At 46.5% G+C, this 16,666-nt stretch overlaps 1 protein-coding gene across 2 annotated transcripts in view; it reads right to left on the reverse strand.

The window, feature by feature from the left end:
- Positions 1-3,012: 3,012 nt before the first annotated feature.
- Positions 3,013-16,666, reverse strand: part of GAP43 (growth associated protein 43) — a 51,582-nt gene continuing 37,928 nt past the window's right edge. The window contains exon 3 of one of the 2 annotated variants that reach the window (XM_084226195.1): positions 3,013-3,114. In XM_084226195.1, the coding sequence (XP_084082321.1) occupies positions 3,026-3,114 (89 nt within the window). In that variant the 3' untranslated portion in view covers positions 3,013-3,025. Of the gene's footprint in view, positions 3,115-11,132; positions 11,154-16,666 lie in introns of those variants that run through there. The other variant, XM_084226196.1, reaches the window with a different exon arrangement.

Below are 16,666 nucleotides of genomic sequence, written 5' to 3' on the forward strand. Positions count from 1 at the left end.
GACAAAACACGCGCGATGCCCCAACCATCAACCAGAGGAGAGGCAACATGCGAAATACAAAGGTAAAACGTCCCTGGGGGAGAGAAAGTTGTTTCATTTTTTGAGGAGGGAGGAAGGCCTGTGCCCAGGAAGACATGAGAAGTGGTTTTCTTTTCCTTATAAAGTTAAAAATAGTAATAGCAAAATGGAGGAAAGATGAAAACTTTGGGGTCTGAAATCAGAAAAGCGGGGAAGCCACATGGTCTTTGCAGAAACAGGCAAGACAGAAAACCTTTTAAAATGGTCATGACAGGAGATAAGGCCAAACAAAAAACATGGCCCCTCCTTCCTGCCTCCTCCCAAACACCTCTCCCACAAATCCTGAGAGCTGAACCTCAGTTCTCTCAACTTGCTGCTAGAGACACGGGGTGTCTGCAGTGTCTGCGCTGGGCTGGGCCCCTTGTGTGCTACGAACAGCAAACATACTGTACACCTCTCCTCCCTACGCCTCAGCCCCGTGTCCTCAGAGCTCTCCCTCCCAAACACCACCCACACCCCGCTGCTGCCGTGGCAGGCACGGGCAGGGTGGTGAGACCTGACATACGGTCCAAGCAATGCCTGATGTCTGCGCTACATTTGCTGAATTGAGGTCAGGCTGGAAGGTGTCTCAGGGTTTACCACCCATCATGACATGGGAATATTAGCATATATATCATTTATGAAGTATGACACAATACCTATCTGTCAGTCAGCCCATCTTTCTACCTATTTAGTCTGTCTAATCTACTTTAGCTATCTACGTTTCACTATCTCTATCAATCATCTATTGCTCCATATTATCTAATTTCTTCCGGTCTCTCTCTCATCTTTTGCACTCTAATCTTTCTTTCTCTAGCTATACTCCCCTCTCTCTCCCTATCATCCATCTATCCACTCGAAAAGCTTTTCCCCCCTCATCTCTCTAATCCCTGTTTTTAAAAATCTTTGTCCAATCTATCTCCCACTCTCTCTTTCCCTCTCTTTAGAAAAAACCCTCCCTGTCTCTCTCTCTCTTATTTCTACAGAATGCCAGGAAGCACATGGAAATGAATCCTGACATGTTTTGATGGCACTTCCAGTGAGCAGTCTACGTTCAAAGCGATCATTTCTGAGGAGACACTGTTCATCTTTTCTCCCTATTTCCAACAAAGAGATGGAGGAGAACAAAGGAGTAGGACAAGGAGTGCTAGCCAGCCCTCCGAAGGCCATGGGGCTGCCACTCCAAGAAACATCAGCCACCAAAGGACGTTGGAGCTGTCAGCGTTCCCATCTTTTGGTCTTCCTGCTGTGAGGACAATTTAATCCCGGTCCTGCAGCATCACACAGTTAAGCTGCAGGGTACTCTGGCTGTCATTGCCAATGAGGCCAGGAAACCATGCAGGAGCTGCTGGGAAAGCACATTAAAAAAATCAGGGCAGTGAAAGAGCAGTAATTAGCTTTTATGAAAGCCCAGATATTACTAAATGTATTTTAACTGTTTGCTCTCACAGCTCATAAAGACAGCAGCAGACCCAGATGGCTGCACAAGCTCAGGCTTTGGTGTCTGTCAGTCTCCCACTGGGACAGGCTGGGTGGCACCAGGGAACAGTCCCACAACCTGTGGGAAGCAGTGGCGGAGATTTAGGAGGTGGGGCTCTGCCCACAGGCATAAATGGCAGCTGAAAGCCTTGGCCCTCATTAGAGCTGGGTGAAACACCCTGGGTTCAGCAGGAGCAGGAATGAGGTATTTCCCAAAGTGCCACCAACTGGCTCCTCAACCACCAGGCCTTGTCCTGCCCATGTGCCTATTTATTCAGTAAATATTGAATAATAATTGGCCCAATTTATTTTGCCAAACAGAACACTTTTGGTAGGGGGGGGTCATGCTATGCCACTCAGGGACTTCAGCCCAGTGGGATGAGCATCATCCTGCTGTGGCGAGAAGCTCACATCTTAGGGCCCTGTCCCCTCACAGCCCTCGGCACACCCCTGGCAGGGGTTAGACCTTGGGCATAGATCAAAGCTGGTCCCTCTACAGGCTCATACCTCCAAGGTCACCACAGTTCTCCAAATCAAGGCCGAGAGGTCTCCTAGAGGGATGCTTTCAGTGATCTTTCCTAAAACTGATCTTGCTAATTTCATTATTTATGTTAGTCAGCGCTAACATCTCACTCAAAATGCAAGCCTGCTCCCCTTAAAATCCCCTCAGTCGTGCCAAGGAGAGCAGTCAGTCACTGACTGTGGCCAAGGAGCACAGCTGGGCCACGCAAGAAGTGGCCCACCAAAGACCACAGGCCAGCAGGATGTACGGCAGCATAGAAATGCGACACGGTGGTATTAATGATAATTATTCTCATTTATTATAATTATTGTTCAGTTTGAAAAAGGAGCCTGGAGCCAAGCATTACGCTAATTGGCACATTTTCTAGTTGTTATTTTAGTTCTGAAAACAAACTGGGGTTTAGCATTCTTTTTTGTTCATTTGTTTGTTGTGTTTGGCCTTTTGTTTGTTTTTTCTTTCGTTCATTCCATCACATTGAAAAAGGAAGAAAAGAACCTTTTTTTCCTTCCTCTTTTGTTTTAACTCACTCAGTAAATCTGGACTCCTCAGATGAACGTAACATTGCACACACACACACTTGGAGAAGAGAGAGAGGAGAGAGAGAGAGAGAGAGAGCGCTCGCAGTGGGCAGACAGACACACGCACGCGCCAGGTCAAAGAACTCTGATACAGTGCAAGAATTTTCCCAAAATGATTGGATCATCATTACCAAAAACTTGCCATAACAACACCAAGAAACAAAGAAATGTTTAAGCCACACTGTTTGACTGGGATTTTTCCTGCTTTTTTTTTTTTCTTTAAATGTTTGCCACACAGAGAGAAAAAGGGTTTAAGTGGTAATGGGAGAGGGACAGACACAGGCTCACAGATGTGAGCAGGAAGGGGGAAAATCGAGATTGGGGTGGGAAGGAAGGATAGAGGATAGGGGGAGGGAGGGAGGGGCAATGGGGAGTCATTTCTTAATGTTCAGGCATTTTCTTGGTCCGCCTTGCTCTCTTCTTCTTTCACCTCTTCCTGCTGGGCACTTTCAGTAGGTTTGGTTTCTTCTACAGCATCTAGTGGGAAAAGAGATGGTCCAGTGTTAGTCAGCCGTGATCTAGAGCATCCTGCATGTGCACGCAGCCTGATGGACTGCATGGATTCAGGCTTCTCTCTCTCCAAAGTCACCCAGGTCTCAAAGTCCCTCGAATTTCTGCAGCATGAAAAGAACATGCCAAGGTTCAGCCCAGCAGGCAAATATGTAGCTCTCACAAAACACCTTCATCCAGAAAGCACGTGCCACTGGAAGGAGCTGCCTTGCTCACTGCTGATGCACCAAGCAACTACTGTTCATTTCATTAGGGGCACTGATTAGACTCCTGGCTCATCAGCTAGATCACACACCCTTTTACAGAACCCACTGATGGTACCAACCACTGTTGAATCACTGTCCCCCAATTACAATATGGATACTCCCAGATGAGACTTAAAGAGAGTCACAAAGAACACACTCTATACACACTTGAAGCCTGCAAGACCCAGAGGGAAAAAATTTACACCCAGTAACTCAGACTTCCCTCCCACTGAACAGAGATCTAGAGAAATGTCTGTAGCCTTCAAGAATGGGAGCCTTCATCCAGAGGTTGCCACATCTCTCCAGTTTTCTAGTCTCTCCTTTCAAAAGCAAAGCTGCCCTGGGGGGAAGCGCTGAGTATAACTGGAAGCTGGCTCTGCCTGTCAGTCAGACACCTTGTTCTGGCACACTATTCACATGAGAAGTTAAAACTACTGCTAGGAGCTGTCCCCCAATGAACTAGACAGAGGATCAGAACCCAGAAGAAGGCAGAGGCAGCCAGTAGGAACAAGGCAAATGAAAGGAATATCCCTCAAGCCAGAGCAATCTCACTCCTGGGTGCATCAAGCCCATGCCTCCTTGACTGTAGCAGAACAGATTTAATTGTCTCAGAGTTTCTACTGCCCAGCTCTCACCAGGGTACACTAACATGTTCAAGCCTCTTTCAGAAACAGTGCATGTACTGCATGGATTGCTTTTTACAGGACAAGGTGGTGGTGGACCCAGGGCTGAGCAGCTGTAAGTAGAATAATGCACAAGGGTCTTAGTGCACTGTAGTGACTAGTCTGCTCCATTGCCATCTCTCCCTTTTCCTCCTGTGTGTGTGTGGCTCCCAGTCCCACACACACACAGAGCCCGTGGAGAGGTCAAGCAAGCAGCAATCCAGACTTGGGATAAAGAACAGGGAAAAGAAACACTTGGGATACAAAGAACAGGGAAAGAAACAAGCACTGAAAGAGGACAGGGTAATGTGGGACAGACCACATGTCATTGATATGACACACACTGTACCCATCTCAATCAGAGAGCGCTGTGGGTTCCCTGCACAGTTCCTGGCATCTCTGATGGGCTATCAAACTACATTGTAGCAGTAAACAAAATGAGCCAGGGACTGCTCCCTGGCCCCGAGGCCAACTGGCACCGCACAGCCTATATCCATATGGCGAAACTCTCTTCTTCTCCAGAACAGGGTAGCTGTGTCTGGGACCTGTCTGATGCAAAGCTACTTGGTGTACACAAAAATCACAGTGCTGTCAGCCTAACAATGAGGATGCTCAGTTGCCAGTGTTTAGTTTGTGAGGATTAGCATCCTCATAGCCGTGTTTCAGGAGAATGCTAACTGGGATGTGAAACTTTCCTTACTGACACCATTCACACATTTTGGCTTGGTCCGTTTGATGCCATCAGATGGCAGACTTGTATTTGCTTCCGATACTGGAAGTAGGTGCTACATTCCTACTTCCCTCTTCCCCTCAGCTCTTTTAGCCTAGGTTTTAAACATGTTCCTAAGCACCACTTCCTTATGAACCACCTTTAGGTTGTGTACAACTTTCCATTCTGAATCATCTTCATTAAAGGCTCAGCTTCTGGACCCTCAAATACTTTTTATCTTAGTAAATTCTGACTGCTGATTTTCCAGAAAGAAAAATTTCTGTGGGAACATCCCCATGGCCTCAGCCTCTGCATCTGAAAACCCCCTGTCAGCAAAAACATCTGTGGACTTTCCTTCCCTTGATACAGAACAGCTAAGCACGATGCTATTCAAGGACTCCATCTATATCTGGTACAGCTACCACCACAGACCAGAGACAAAATAGAGTACTGATTAAAATAGGATCATAACAAGTATCATTGGGAGGCAAAACTTGGCCTACTTTTTTAATTTTCCTGAATTACTTGATCACTGGGAGGGAGGAGAGTCCCTTTAATGCTGTTCTTCAAGGCATTCATAGCAGGAGACACATTGAATTATGAAGCTGAGAGTAGAATCCCAGTGTGCAACCATCTACCCCTAAATTTGAGTGAAAAGACTGTTGTTAGCCAGCAGCAAAGTCTGATTTCCTACATGGCTCTGACAGATTCTAGTAAGGCAGAATTTCTGGGGTTTTCTCACATAAATGTAAGATGAGTGAAAGACCAACAAAGAGACATAACGTAGCTTCAGGAGCCCAAGTCTGACACTGCTATTCATTGTGTTTAAAACTTTTTGTGTCTTCCTACCAAAAAATATGCACAGGTTTTAGCCAGAAGTCTCACAGTCCCCTCAGGACAGCACAACAGACAGGCACATAACACAGCAAGCACAGGGATGGACAGACAGACACTGGGAGTCCTGCACATCTGCTGTGCTACCAAGTCACACAGATGCCCTGTTAATCAGCAGCTGAAAGTGGGGTCCAGCTCCTACAGTGGTGGGCTCTTGACAGCACTCCAGGAAGGATGGACAGGAAATCTGCTCACAGTCAAGGTGGAGGAGCTGGCAGTAATGTTGGTTAGCTCCCAGTGTTCCCATGCTGTCCTTGCTCTTAGGATAAGCAGGCAAGTTGAAACACAATTTTCTGCCATGTTCTAGTCTGTGTTAGCTCACCACAGTGGCAAATCTAATTTCCAGGGAGTACCCATGGCGCCTAGAGATCCCTGGCTGGCAGAGGAACCGCACAGAGGTGCCTCACTGTCCCCATTAATGTTCTCTGGGGAGAAGATAGTGGCAGGCTGACGATTCTCTGCTGAAGAAGGCCAGAGACTGCACTGATTTCTGCCATGGATGAAACAGACTGGACTAACAAGGATCGTGGAGCAGCAGGAACAATTTAAGGTCACTTCATCACATATTCAAGTCAACAGAGAGGGATCATACAACTCAAATGCTGGACTGTGCATATTCCAAGTATAAACAAGAACTCTAGCTTTTTGAATAAGAATTATCACACAAAATTCACTCTCCGTCTTTTCTCCTGCATGATATTGAAGCTTTAAGGGGAAAGACTCTGTGTACTGCTAAGCTATGTCTTGTTTCCTAGCAGCTTTACCAGCACTTCATCGATCTTTGGGATGAGGGGAAAGAAGCAACCTGATGTTATTATGTAGTAATGAATTTAGCAAGAAGCAGTATCATGAAAGAAAAAAGAATTCAGCACAAAAAAAAAAAGGTCAAGCGGTGGCACTGCTAAACCACAGCAGTACAAAGAAGAGGATTCGCCCTGCGCAACGGGGGCAATGCACCTCAACCCCAGTGACATCAGGGCCAGTTAACAGCAGCTTCTGATCCACGAGGAAAAGCAAGGCATCTTATCTGACTCACCAGTTTGATGCAGGCTATTTCTGCAGTATGTTTTCTGGGCTTTCTCCAGCCTTGTTTTCAGTGTCCCAGCAAAGGCGGGCAGGGTATCCCCAGGGAGATTAGCAGATAACTGTCCTGGGCATTCCATACATCAGAGAGGATATCTCTTACACTGCTTTTTACCCAATACTAGTCTTGATTTTCCATTTCTTTGAACTCTGGGATATTGTACCTTTGGGTTTGCAGAGGACAAATACCATTATACAGTCAGAACTGCACAGTTTGGGCATTTTTCATTCACTTTGTTGCAAAAGGTAACAAAAAAGTGGTTGAGAATTCAGGCCATCCCCTGCTTGAGGAACAAAAGCATTTCATCCTCGGTAGCCAAACTTCCACCTGTCTAAAGCTGCCTCCCTTCTGAACATGCCAGCACTGTGAGATCTCCTCCTGCCTGCACAATCAGAGCCCCCTGTGTTCACTTGCAAGGGACAGAACAAGCAGGAAGCAATGAGTTCTTTCTTCAGGTGGGCCTGGACTGGGGCAGCATCAGTGTGCACATGGTGACATCATGAAACAAGAAAGCTGAAGTCAGAGTGGATGGACATCTCACCTAACTCCAAATATCTACAGAGAGATATCTGCAGCTGATCTTCTCATCCTCTCCTTCCTTCCTAATTAGTGGAAATAAATAGGACATTTCTAAGACTGTCTTAACCTGTCTCATTTGGATGCCTACTTTAGGACAAGTTGCAGCCTGGGAATGTCTACACCTGCAGCAAGCCAAGGTGGAGACATTCACATTTGTTCTAGAGCACTCCAGCTACAAAGCAAAAAGAAAGATCCAAACTCACAAAATGAGAGAGTGGAAGAGGAGGGGAGAGGGAGCTGTATTATAAAGCAAAAAAACCCCCAAACTTGAGGAGGGGCCAAAACCAAATTCAGTCCTGAAGGGAGAAGGAAGAATGGCTATGTCAGAAAGCTAAAAAAAATTCACTTCAAACTATCAATAAAACCAACCTAGTTTGTGCTTGCAATGACCATCCTTACAATTCTTTTAATGCACACCAGTCGTCACTTGCATTCTTTGTGGGTCCTCCAGTCCCGTGGTCCCGCCCTTCTTGCTCTAAGGTTATAGTTTGCTTTTCTTTTTTCAATCTTTGCTGCAGTCCAGATCATTTGATAGCATAGGATAATTTTGCCAAAGAGATAGGCATCTGTGAGCTGAGCTGCCACTGCTCTCACTTCAATTTAGCACTCTGGACAGTGCAGTCAAGTTGAGAAACCTTTTGGGCAGCCTTGGACAAACCTTAAGCCATTACTGCAGAGTTGTTTAAAGGTTGAGCTGCATGGTGGGAGAGGCTGATGTGTTTTTCCCAGCTAAAGGGCCCATGTTAAAGACAGGCTTTATACCTGCAGCTCCAACTGGCACCTGCTGGGAAACATCATGGAAGAGTAACAACATGGAAGTGAGATATAAAGCCTCGCTGCAATAGGGTCTTAAAGAGCTCCTGCTCCTCAGCACTCCACTTATTTCCTGGAAAGGGTGAGAGTCATGTCTGCGAGCCCTGCTGGGGGAGAAAACGCCTGGAACATGTGCAGCTCTGGTTGCTGTGAAGCTGAGGCAGGCACGCAAGCAGCAGTCCTGCTGGATGGGGGTGCTTCCAGCTGCCTTTGCCGACGCTGTGCTCTAATGGCTGAGCATGCAGGCTCCCCTCCAAGTCTCTCCACTGCCCTACATTAGTGAAATTAGGCTGAGTGGATTTCCGGGTAAAACACTGCCTCTTGGGACCTGCCCAGCTCCCATCTGACTTGCCAAGATTAATTAAATCAGAGCAGACATCAGCTTATGACCACAGCAGCAGCAACCTCTCTGATGATCATTTCTTTTGTGACTGGTGGCTTGGGTTTTGTTTTCCTTTTTGTCTCTATTCCACTGCAGATCTTTAAATTACCACAGTCAATGCCAAGAGACAAAAAATTGCACAACACTCTGGGATTCTAATACAGATGCAGAGATTTTGCTTTTGCTGCTTCCTCGGTGTTTGCATAATTATTGCTGATATTGATTGTGCAGCTAGAACTCTCCTGTGCATTCACACTGAAGAACTGCCCAAATCTACTCAGACGCTGCTCTCTCTAGCATTTGTCGTGCTTCCTCCTTTCTCTGTCCTTTGCCAGCTACAGCTTGGGCAGAGATGGAACTGAAAACCTGTTCCTCATCCAGTCGTCACTCTGCTCCCAAATATTAGTCTGGGCTTTCCTGTCCTGTTAAAAGCAGATCTCACATGAACCAGAGATGACTCTATAATTTTTTTTTTTTTTTATGATAAGGAGCACTGGAAAGCCTCATTTAAAATCCCTGCCCTGAGCATCTCCTAGTTTTAATGACATTTGGATCCAGATTTGGATCCAGGCTTCACAGCTTGATTCATCTGTCCCAATCCATCTGTCCTTCTAGCCAGCCAGAAGTCTATTCCAGGCAGACGATGGTAGGTCTGAGACTGCTGAAACAAGGTTCAGTGCTGTTGCTTACACAGTTCTCTTTCTGATCCATGTTAGCCCATTGCAGCCAGCCCTATTATGCATTATATGCAGAGCTAAAATCCTTCACCCTCCTGACTTGCTGCCTCTGAAAAAGGGTAGACTTATGCTGCCCCAGCTAAACACCAAGAAATGAAAGAATTGGGTATTTCACAGAAGTGGCTGTGTCTGGTCCAGGGTACTGACTTGTATGATTTCTCCCAAATCCCTGGTGAATCCCTCACTCAGTAGAGACAGACCCATGGTACTGATTCCTGGGGGGACCTGGTGAGCACATGGCACCTGGGAGATCTGCAAACCCTTGGTACAAACTGCAACAAGATGGTGGGGAGGAATGTCCCCAGTGCAAGTAGCAGGCAAGAGGTCCAGGGAAGTCACCCAATAATTACTGGAAAGCAGCAAGCAAGTCAGCCTATTAAGGTTGAAACAAAAAATGTTAATATGGCCCCAAGACATGGTAGCTTGGGCCTCCTATTCTTGTACCATCTCATCTTTTTCCGGAATCATATGAGAATTGTTCAGTTGCAGTGAGGAAAAAAACCCAAAAAACTACAACTTCTATGAGTCCTGTCCCATAGCTGGTAACTTTGGTCCAAGCCTGGACATCTGCCTCTTTTTCTGATCCTGCTAAATCATCAGAGGACAGCCAGACACAGTTCTGTCACCCCAGCTGCCTTTGCACTTTGTCAGGGTGAAGAGCCAGCGGCTTAGGGATTTCCGCTCCTTCTCATCTCACCCCACGCCTTTCTTCCTCCAGCAGCACCATGGAAACCCAAGCCTGCACTGACATCCATGTGTGCAGTTGATGGAAAGGGAGGGAAAGGTGGTAGAGCTGCTCAGGGTGCGCAGCAGTGGGGAGGGGGTGTTGAGGGGAGTCAGGCTCACAGCTCCATTGCAAAGCATCTTTCACTGTGTCTAGACATCAGCTGCCGGGTTGCCGAGGAAACTCCCCAACTTCGGCTGAGGGAAGGGAGCATTGAAGTCTCCAGAGAAATGGGAGTGATGGAGGAAGAGGGTGGGGAGAGAAAAGGGAGGATGTTCCTTGTGAATGTGAAGTGTTAACCCTGTTAGAGCTACATTTGCAAATATTCTTCCATCCTGGAGAATGGGAAAGAAGCAGCTCTCTTTCTTTCTTCTACTGCTGTTTCTTTGCCACATCCATGCATGCAGCCAGACATGGAAGCTGAGAAAAATGACATGCCTACTGCTGACTGTTCATTTATTGCTGCCTATCACCAGCACTTTAGTCCCAAACTCCCTTCCTACTGTACCTAAAACTGGGCAATTTAAATCCAGCTACAACTGGAAGAAGCCCTACCAGAGTGGTTAGGTTCTCAGACAGCAAGATCTCCTTTAGCAAGGCCAGTCCCTTGGCCACTGTCACACTACAAGCAAAGGCAGCTGCAGAGGGGACAGAGTGCTCCCACCTGGCAGCAGTGTCATCTGTCACAGTGCTTCTGTGGGGATGCTCTGTTGCACCAGAAAGTGGTGGGCAGGTGGGAGACTGTGTGGTACAGTGGCCAAAGGCAAGGTAAAAGAGCTCTTTCAGGATTAGAGTGCCTTAGAGGCAGATATTTTATACTGCATTGAGCAGCCTCCTACCAAACAGCATCAAAGGTGCTGTGACCTCAGAGGTGTTGTGACCTCAACAGACCAAGGTTCCATGGTCTTCACAGCCAGGGAGCTTGAAGGGGAGAAATGGGAAGTGACCTGTACAGGGTGTCCCCAGCCATCAGCTGGAATCAGAGTTGATCTGGTGAACAATCAGGTGCTCAGCTGTCCTGATGAACCAGAAGGGCACCCTCCAGGAGTGGTTCCAAGCTACCAGCCCCTCTATCTCCTGCATTCATTACTTCACCTGAGGAAAACCTTAGAAAAAATTACCCAGAAGTTGTTCTTTATTCCTCTTCTCCTCTTCTCCTGTTGATTTCACATAGATCCTGCAGACCAGAAAGGGTACTCTTTAATTCTTTAAATACCTAATGATTCAAAGAGCTTGAATATAGAGGTTTTAACTTCCTTCCAGCTGTGGAATGTAACAGTTGACAGCTGCTCTAGGCACATGTATTGGAAAACAGGATGCCCTCATCTCATGCAACAGCATTTTTTTGTGTCACCCATCTTTTCTCCCCTGCTGGTTTAAGTTCTGGAGGATGGTTTAGAAAGACAGGGCATGTGAGGGGACAGAGGAACAAGGTCTTTCTAAGACACATCCATTTATTCTTTAGGTCCTGTAGAGCAACTGCCCTAACAGATTATAGGAGAGAAATCAGAAGAAAGATAAGAAGAAATGGAAATACCCTAAATAGATATAGGCCAATTGAACTTTATTAAAGTGACAGATAGATTGTTCTACAGCCAGGACATTCCTAGAAAAGTAATTAATTCAGGGAATGAAGCTTACAGCCCTTTGGGGATGGAGGTTTGAATTTGGAGAGGCCAAGCAGATGCACAGAGAATAGCACAGCAAGTGACAGAAGTTTGACAGACTGATCAGGTCCTCAGAGGTCTGCCCATCTCACAGCTCTGCTGAGAGGCCTGGCAATGGTGGTAGGATCAGTAAGGGGATAAAAATGAACCTGAAACTGTGGCAGACTGCTGGCATTCATGCACTGCTGATCCTGAAATAAAGAGGGTTAAGAAGAGGAAGGAAACGTGTGGAGCGTTAGAGGCTTTGGGTTCTCCATCTACAGCTCCCACCTCCTTACACAGGACTGACTGTGAAGCTCTTCTCCTCCCTTTCCTCAGTAAAACTGGCTAGGGAAAAGAAACTAAAGGAGGAAATCTGCTGTAATTGCGACAAAATGGTCTAGAAATTCCTTCAGTGCATCCAGAATTAATGTGCCACTCCTCCCCTCGTACTCCTCCCCCTTCAGCTGTCGGTGGCAGGAAAACAAATTGCTGCAGCCCTTACTACAAACCATGCTCCCGCCTCCCTTCCCCCAGCCCAAAAGACATGTGCCATTCATAAGCTGCCTGACTGCTGGTCTCCATTATTAAAGCCTAGAAGACTGATAAATTGGGGATTCATGGAGCCTGCAAGCCTCCAACAACCACATTGCCATGGAAACCAGAGGCAGCCTCCATCTCCAGCAGAAATGATATTGATCTAGCTGAAGGCAGGGAATTACAATCAACGGGAGGATATAAAATGTCTCTTTTTCTTTCCTGTGCCATCCTCCCATTTTGAGTTTAAATGAAGGAGAAATTTCATTAAGAGATCATTACTTTGTTTCTGTCCATCATTATACACCAAGTCTCTGCAAATTGGATGCTAAAATTATTAACTGCCTGTTGTCAGGCTTTCCACAGCCATCTTCTTGATAACTGTCCCCAGCAGCTGCAACATCAACACCACCAGCTCTTTGCATCAAAGAAATTACTAGTATTTCTCAAAGGCACGGCTGGTGCACACCCATAGAATCCCAATGTGTTTTGTGCAGGATAATACACAGGCACGGCTCTCCAGAAGGCAGTTTAGGCTTCACACTGTACCCAGGGAAACTCCTGGAGCCTTTGCTTTTCATTTCATCGGAGGAGGCATGAGAGCCCAGATATAGAAAGAGGCATTTTGAATTACAAACACCTGTGGGAAAAACCCCATTTTGAGATGTCACAGTGGCATTTGTGGTGCAGAGCAATTCTCCCCTCTTCTTGAAATCCCTTGTCTGGGACTGCTTAACAACTGCTTTCCTGAGGATGGAAAGATCAGGAGTCACAGAGCCTCTCCTGCAAAACTGGGTAGGCAGCTGGCACTTTCCCCAGATTATATAAAGGCCAGATCCGCCTGGTTTGACTTAAGGTGAGGGATTGGGCTGGGTAGTCATCCCTTCTGCCCCAAGAAATCTCTGTGACCACAGCTGTGTAATGGTTGCCCAGTAAGTGGTCAGCTCCATGGAAAAGGAGGTGGAGGGCAGTCCTGAGCCTGGCACTGGCTATTTCCAAAGAGCCAAGCTGTATAGCAGGAAGGAAGGAAGGAAGGAGCTGTCTGGAAAACATCTCATGAGTGCTCTAATTGCCAGCACCAATCTTCCCTGTGAAGGTGGCAGCAGTTTGCATCAGTAATTCTGATTTTAATTCACATTTGGCAAGCTCTGTTTTGTTTTATTTTATTTTTTGACCAGCTCTGAGAGCCGTTTCTCCCAGTTGGAGAGAGACTATTGAGTCTCTGAACTCTGAGTGCTGCGCCAAGTGAACCAATGCAGCTGTCCCACAGTAGCCATCTCAGTTTAATTGGCTTTTCACAATAACAATTCCACCAGGCAGATAATGAATTCGGCTGTGACATGAGGGCACTCGGTGGGACAGCTGCAAATGCTGGGGAGACCACCTAGTGGCACAGCCAGGCAGCCCCATGCCCTGTGCACAGCCAGCTGTGCCATAGCCAAGATGCACTACCTCTCTGGAGCAGTAGGAATGTCTGGGTTGTCAACAGCTCCTCAGTACTGTCCACTATGGTGGAAAATGTACCCTTACAGGGGGCTAAGACAGCCCTTTGCTGAGCTAGTCTGCAGTGACAAGGCTCCTTTTCCTCATCAAAGGACGTTTTCCTTGGCCCTGACTCAGCTGTGGGACCAAGCAGTAGCTGCTCCTCCACCATCCCGTGTGCAGCCAAAGTCTGCCATGAAGCCCAGCTCTGCACAGGTCCGTGGGAGCTGCCAGTTACCACAGCTTCCACATGCAGAGTTTGCACGTTTTTGGCCAAGGTGGAACAGCCCATAATTTTGGCTTGAGGACAGTAATTTTGACAACAGTGGTCACAAGGAGACGGCCTGATATGAGGCATGAACTCATCAGGCCTGAGCTGCTCTGACATTGCTCTGAAATTGCACTGGGGCATAGGAAGTGGCACCCCACCATTTTGTGCTCTTATTGTCTCCTCCTGCTGATTTTATTTGCTATAAAGGTCCTTGGCTCGGATCTTGACTGCTGGTCACAGAGCAATGTTGTGAGGTATCCATGTGAATGAACACGTCTCTCTTACTCTTCCTCTCCTGCTGGAGCTGTTCCACTTCCATAAACCATTAAATATTTATTGGGCCAGAGAAAAATATTGACTCTGTAGACCAGTGGTGAGGGCACTCATCTGGAATAGGGGAGACCAAATGCCACATCCTGGCTCCAGCAAACAATAAATAATTTATACAAAGTGGAATAGCTCCAGCAGGAGGGATCAGGGGAAAATGTGTCCAGCAGCCCAATGGCTTGCTTGCAAAGCTCACTGGATTTCAGCTTCCTAGCATAAGACTTCTGTCCCATTCAGGGAGGACTTGACCCTCAGGTGCTAGTTACTCTAAGAGCAGGCAAAGATTTTCTTACTACTTCATTCTAAAAATCCCATAATTCCTGGTAATGGTATATAATATGTTTGGGTTTGAATAATTAAAGGATCCTTTAATGAAAAAAAGATTATCACAGAAAAATTCCAGTCTATCAGGACTCAGAAGCCCTGCACAGTTGTGGTTTGAACTATGATCAGGCTTATCTCTTCTGTTTGGCAGAACCATGTCTATGCATTTTGCTAGAAATGAGGCCAAGAAGCAGTTGCAAGCTACATCAGTTAGGAGCATCTGGAATTTTCTTCTTCTTCTCTGATGTAAAAATCAGTGACTCCATCCATCTTTCTCGTAGTCATTTGGCTTGAGCAATGTTAAAGGTTTCTATCTTGAGGCACAAAAACCCATTTTCTTTCTCACTTTCTGTCTCTTTATTGAGTGCAGTGAACAGTTCTGGGTTAGTGTCTTAGGAGACCAATCTGCTGCTCAGCAGCAGTGCTGCGCATTTCCTCCCTGTGCCTTCCTGGTGGGCCTCGGCTGTGTTTGGGAGAGGATGTGTCATGGACAAGAGGTCAAGCTTAGTCCAAACAGGCTCCATGCTTGGCCACACTGCTACGTCTCCCAGCAAAGGCTTGGCAACAGTGCTGGGATGGCTCTGTGGAAACACATCTTCAGCCCCAAAGACAAGCTTAAAGGCAGGTGCCAAACCTGTTTGCAGCGTCTGAACAGAGCTGCAAGATCAAGGTGACACTCACGTCTCCTCGCTGTTTGGCAATGAAGAAGTTACCTCTTTTCACCACCTGGATCCCTGGTGTACCAGTTGAATAATGGACTGGGAATGCAGACAAAGGGCAAGACAGAATTGCTGCTCCTATGAACTGTAGCAGCCCTACCAAAGATAAACTCACAGCAGCCCTCTGATCAGATCCCATGAATGTGGGGGATTTCCATCTCTTCTGACAACAAGAGAAAGCAGAGGACCAATGTTGCAAGATTGCACTGAGTGCCTTCCAGGGGGACAAACACAGAGACCATTTGTGAGCAGATCTAACATGAGGACAGACTCCTTCGACTCACAAATATTTCTGAACAGGGGCAAACCCAATCCCAGGGTTTGGTCTCCTGTGACATATTCCTTGTTTCAGCACCAATGACTGGAGTTTATTCTAAACAGCTTGTGACACTGAGGCTGAAATCACAGGTGAAATCCTAGCCTTGCATAAGCAGAGTAGATAACACAGGATGTCTAAACTGGAATACATACTCTTTTTTTTTTTTCCTAAACCCACACCCAGTGAGGGAATGGAGTCCCATATTAATTTGAAAACTAGACCATTATGGACTTAGTCCACACAAACTTGCATTCACACCTCCCTGTTAGAGGCTTGTGTCATTTCCAAATCAATGTGTGCCCCAAGCTTTTAAGAACATCAAAGAGGTTTTTACAAGTGCTTGCCACCACGCCAACTTTAAATTACTTTTACTTTATTTCATCTTCCATCTCTTCAAGTGGTTATCAAGTAAAGTCTTTGAAACATTTTTCACAGCTGCAAAGACAGTTTTGTCGAAGTCAGTAGCATGAGGAATGCTCCTGCATAATGGTTGCAGCTCTTGTTCCTGCTCACCTATCCCTTTCCCTGTACCTGCAGTGCATTATCAGATACAGTGGTTCTGTACCACTGCACCCTCTTCAGTGTTGTGATTTGCATGCTCTTCCTAACGTCAGAGAGATTTTCTTCTTCATTAAGCCCTGGAGGTTACAGGTAATGTCCAGTTATCATTACTAGCATTACCAATTACTGTGTTTTGCTGAAGGAAGATGGAGAGGCTGAATAGTGTCTTCCACCTTCTGCTTTCTTTCATAATGAAAGGAGGACTCATTTGCTATTGCCTCAAGGTACAGCTGGGAAGTCTGTCATTCTTTGAACACTGGCTAATTGGGACCTTATGACCTTTATCTAAGACTTATTTGCATGAAGCTTCTGAGTCTCACTTTTCTGGTCATTAGATGAACAGCATTTTCCTTTACATCCCTGGACCCTGTCCAGCTTTCCATAGCTCTTTTCCTGACTGCACTACAGCCTAGCGAAGGGGAGGTGTTCAAGGTGGGTTCCTGAGTGCCAGGACTTCAGCTGAGATTTTCCGCTCTGTTCCAATGTCCCATGCTGACACTGATG

The sequence above is a fragment of the Fringilla coelebs genome, assembly GCF_963513975.1.
Source record: "Fringilla coelebs genome assembly, chromosome: 2".
In the NCBI taxonomy this organism is placed as follows: Eukaryota; Metazoa; Chordata; class Aves; order Passeriformes; family Fringillidae; genus Fringilla; species Fringilla coelebs.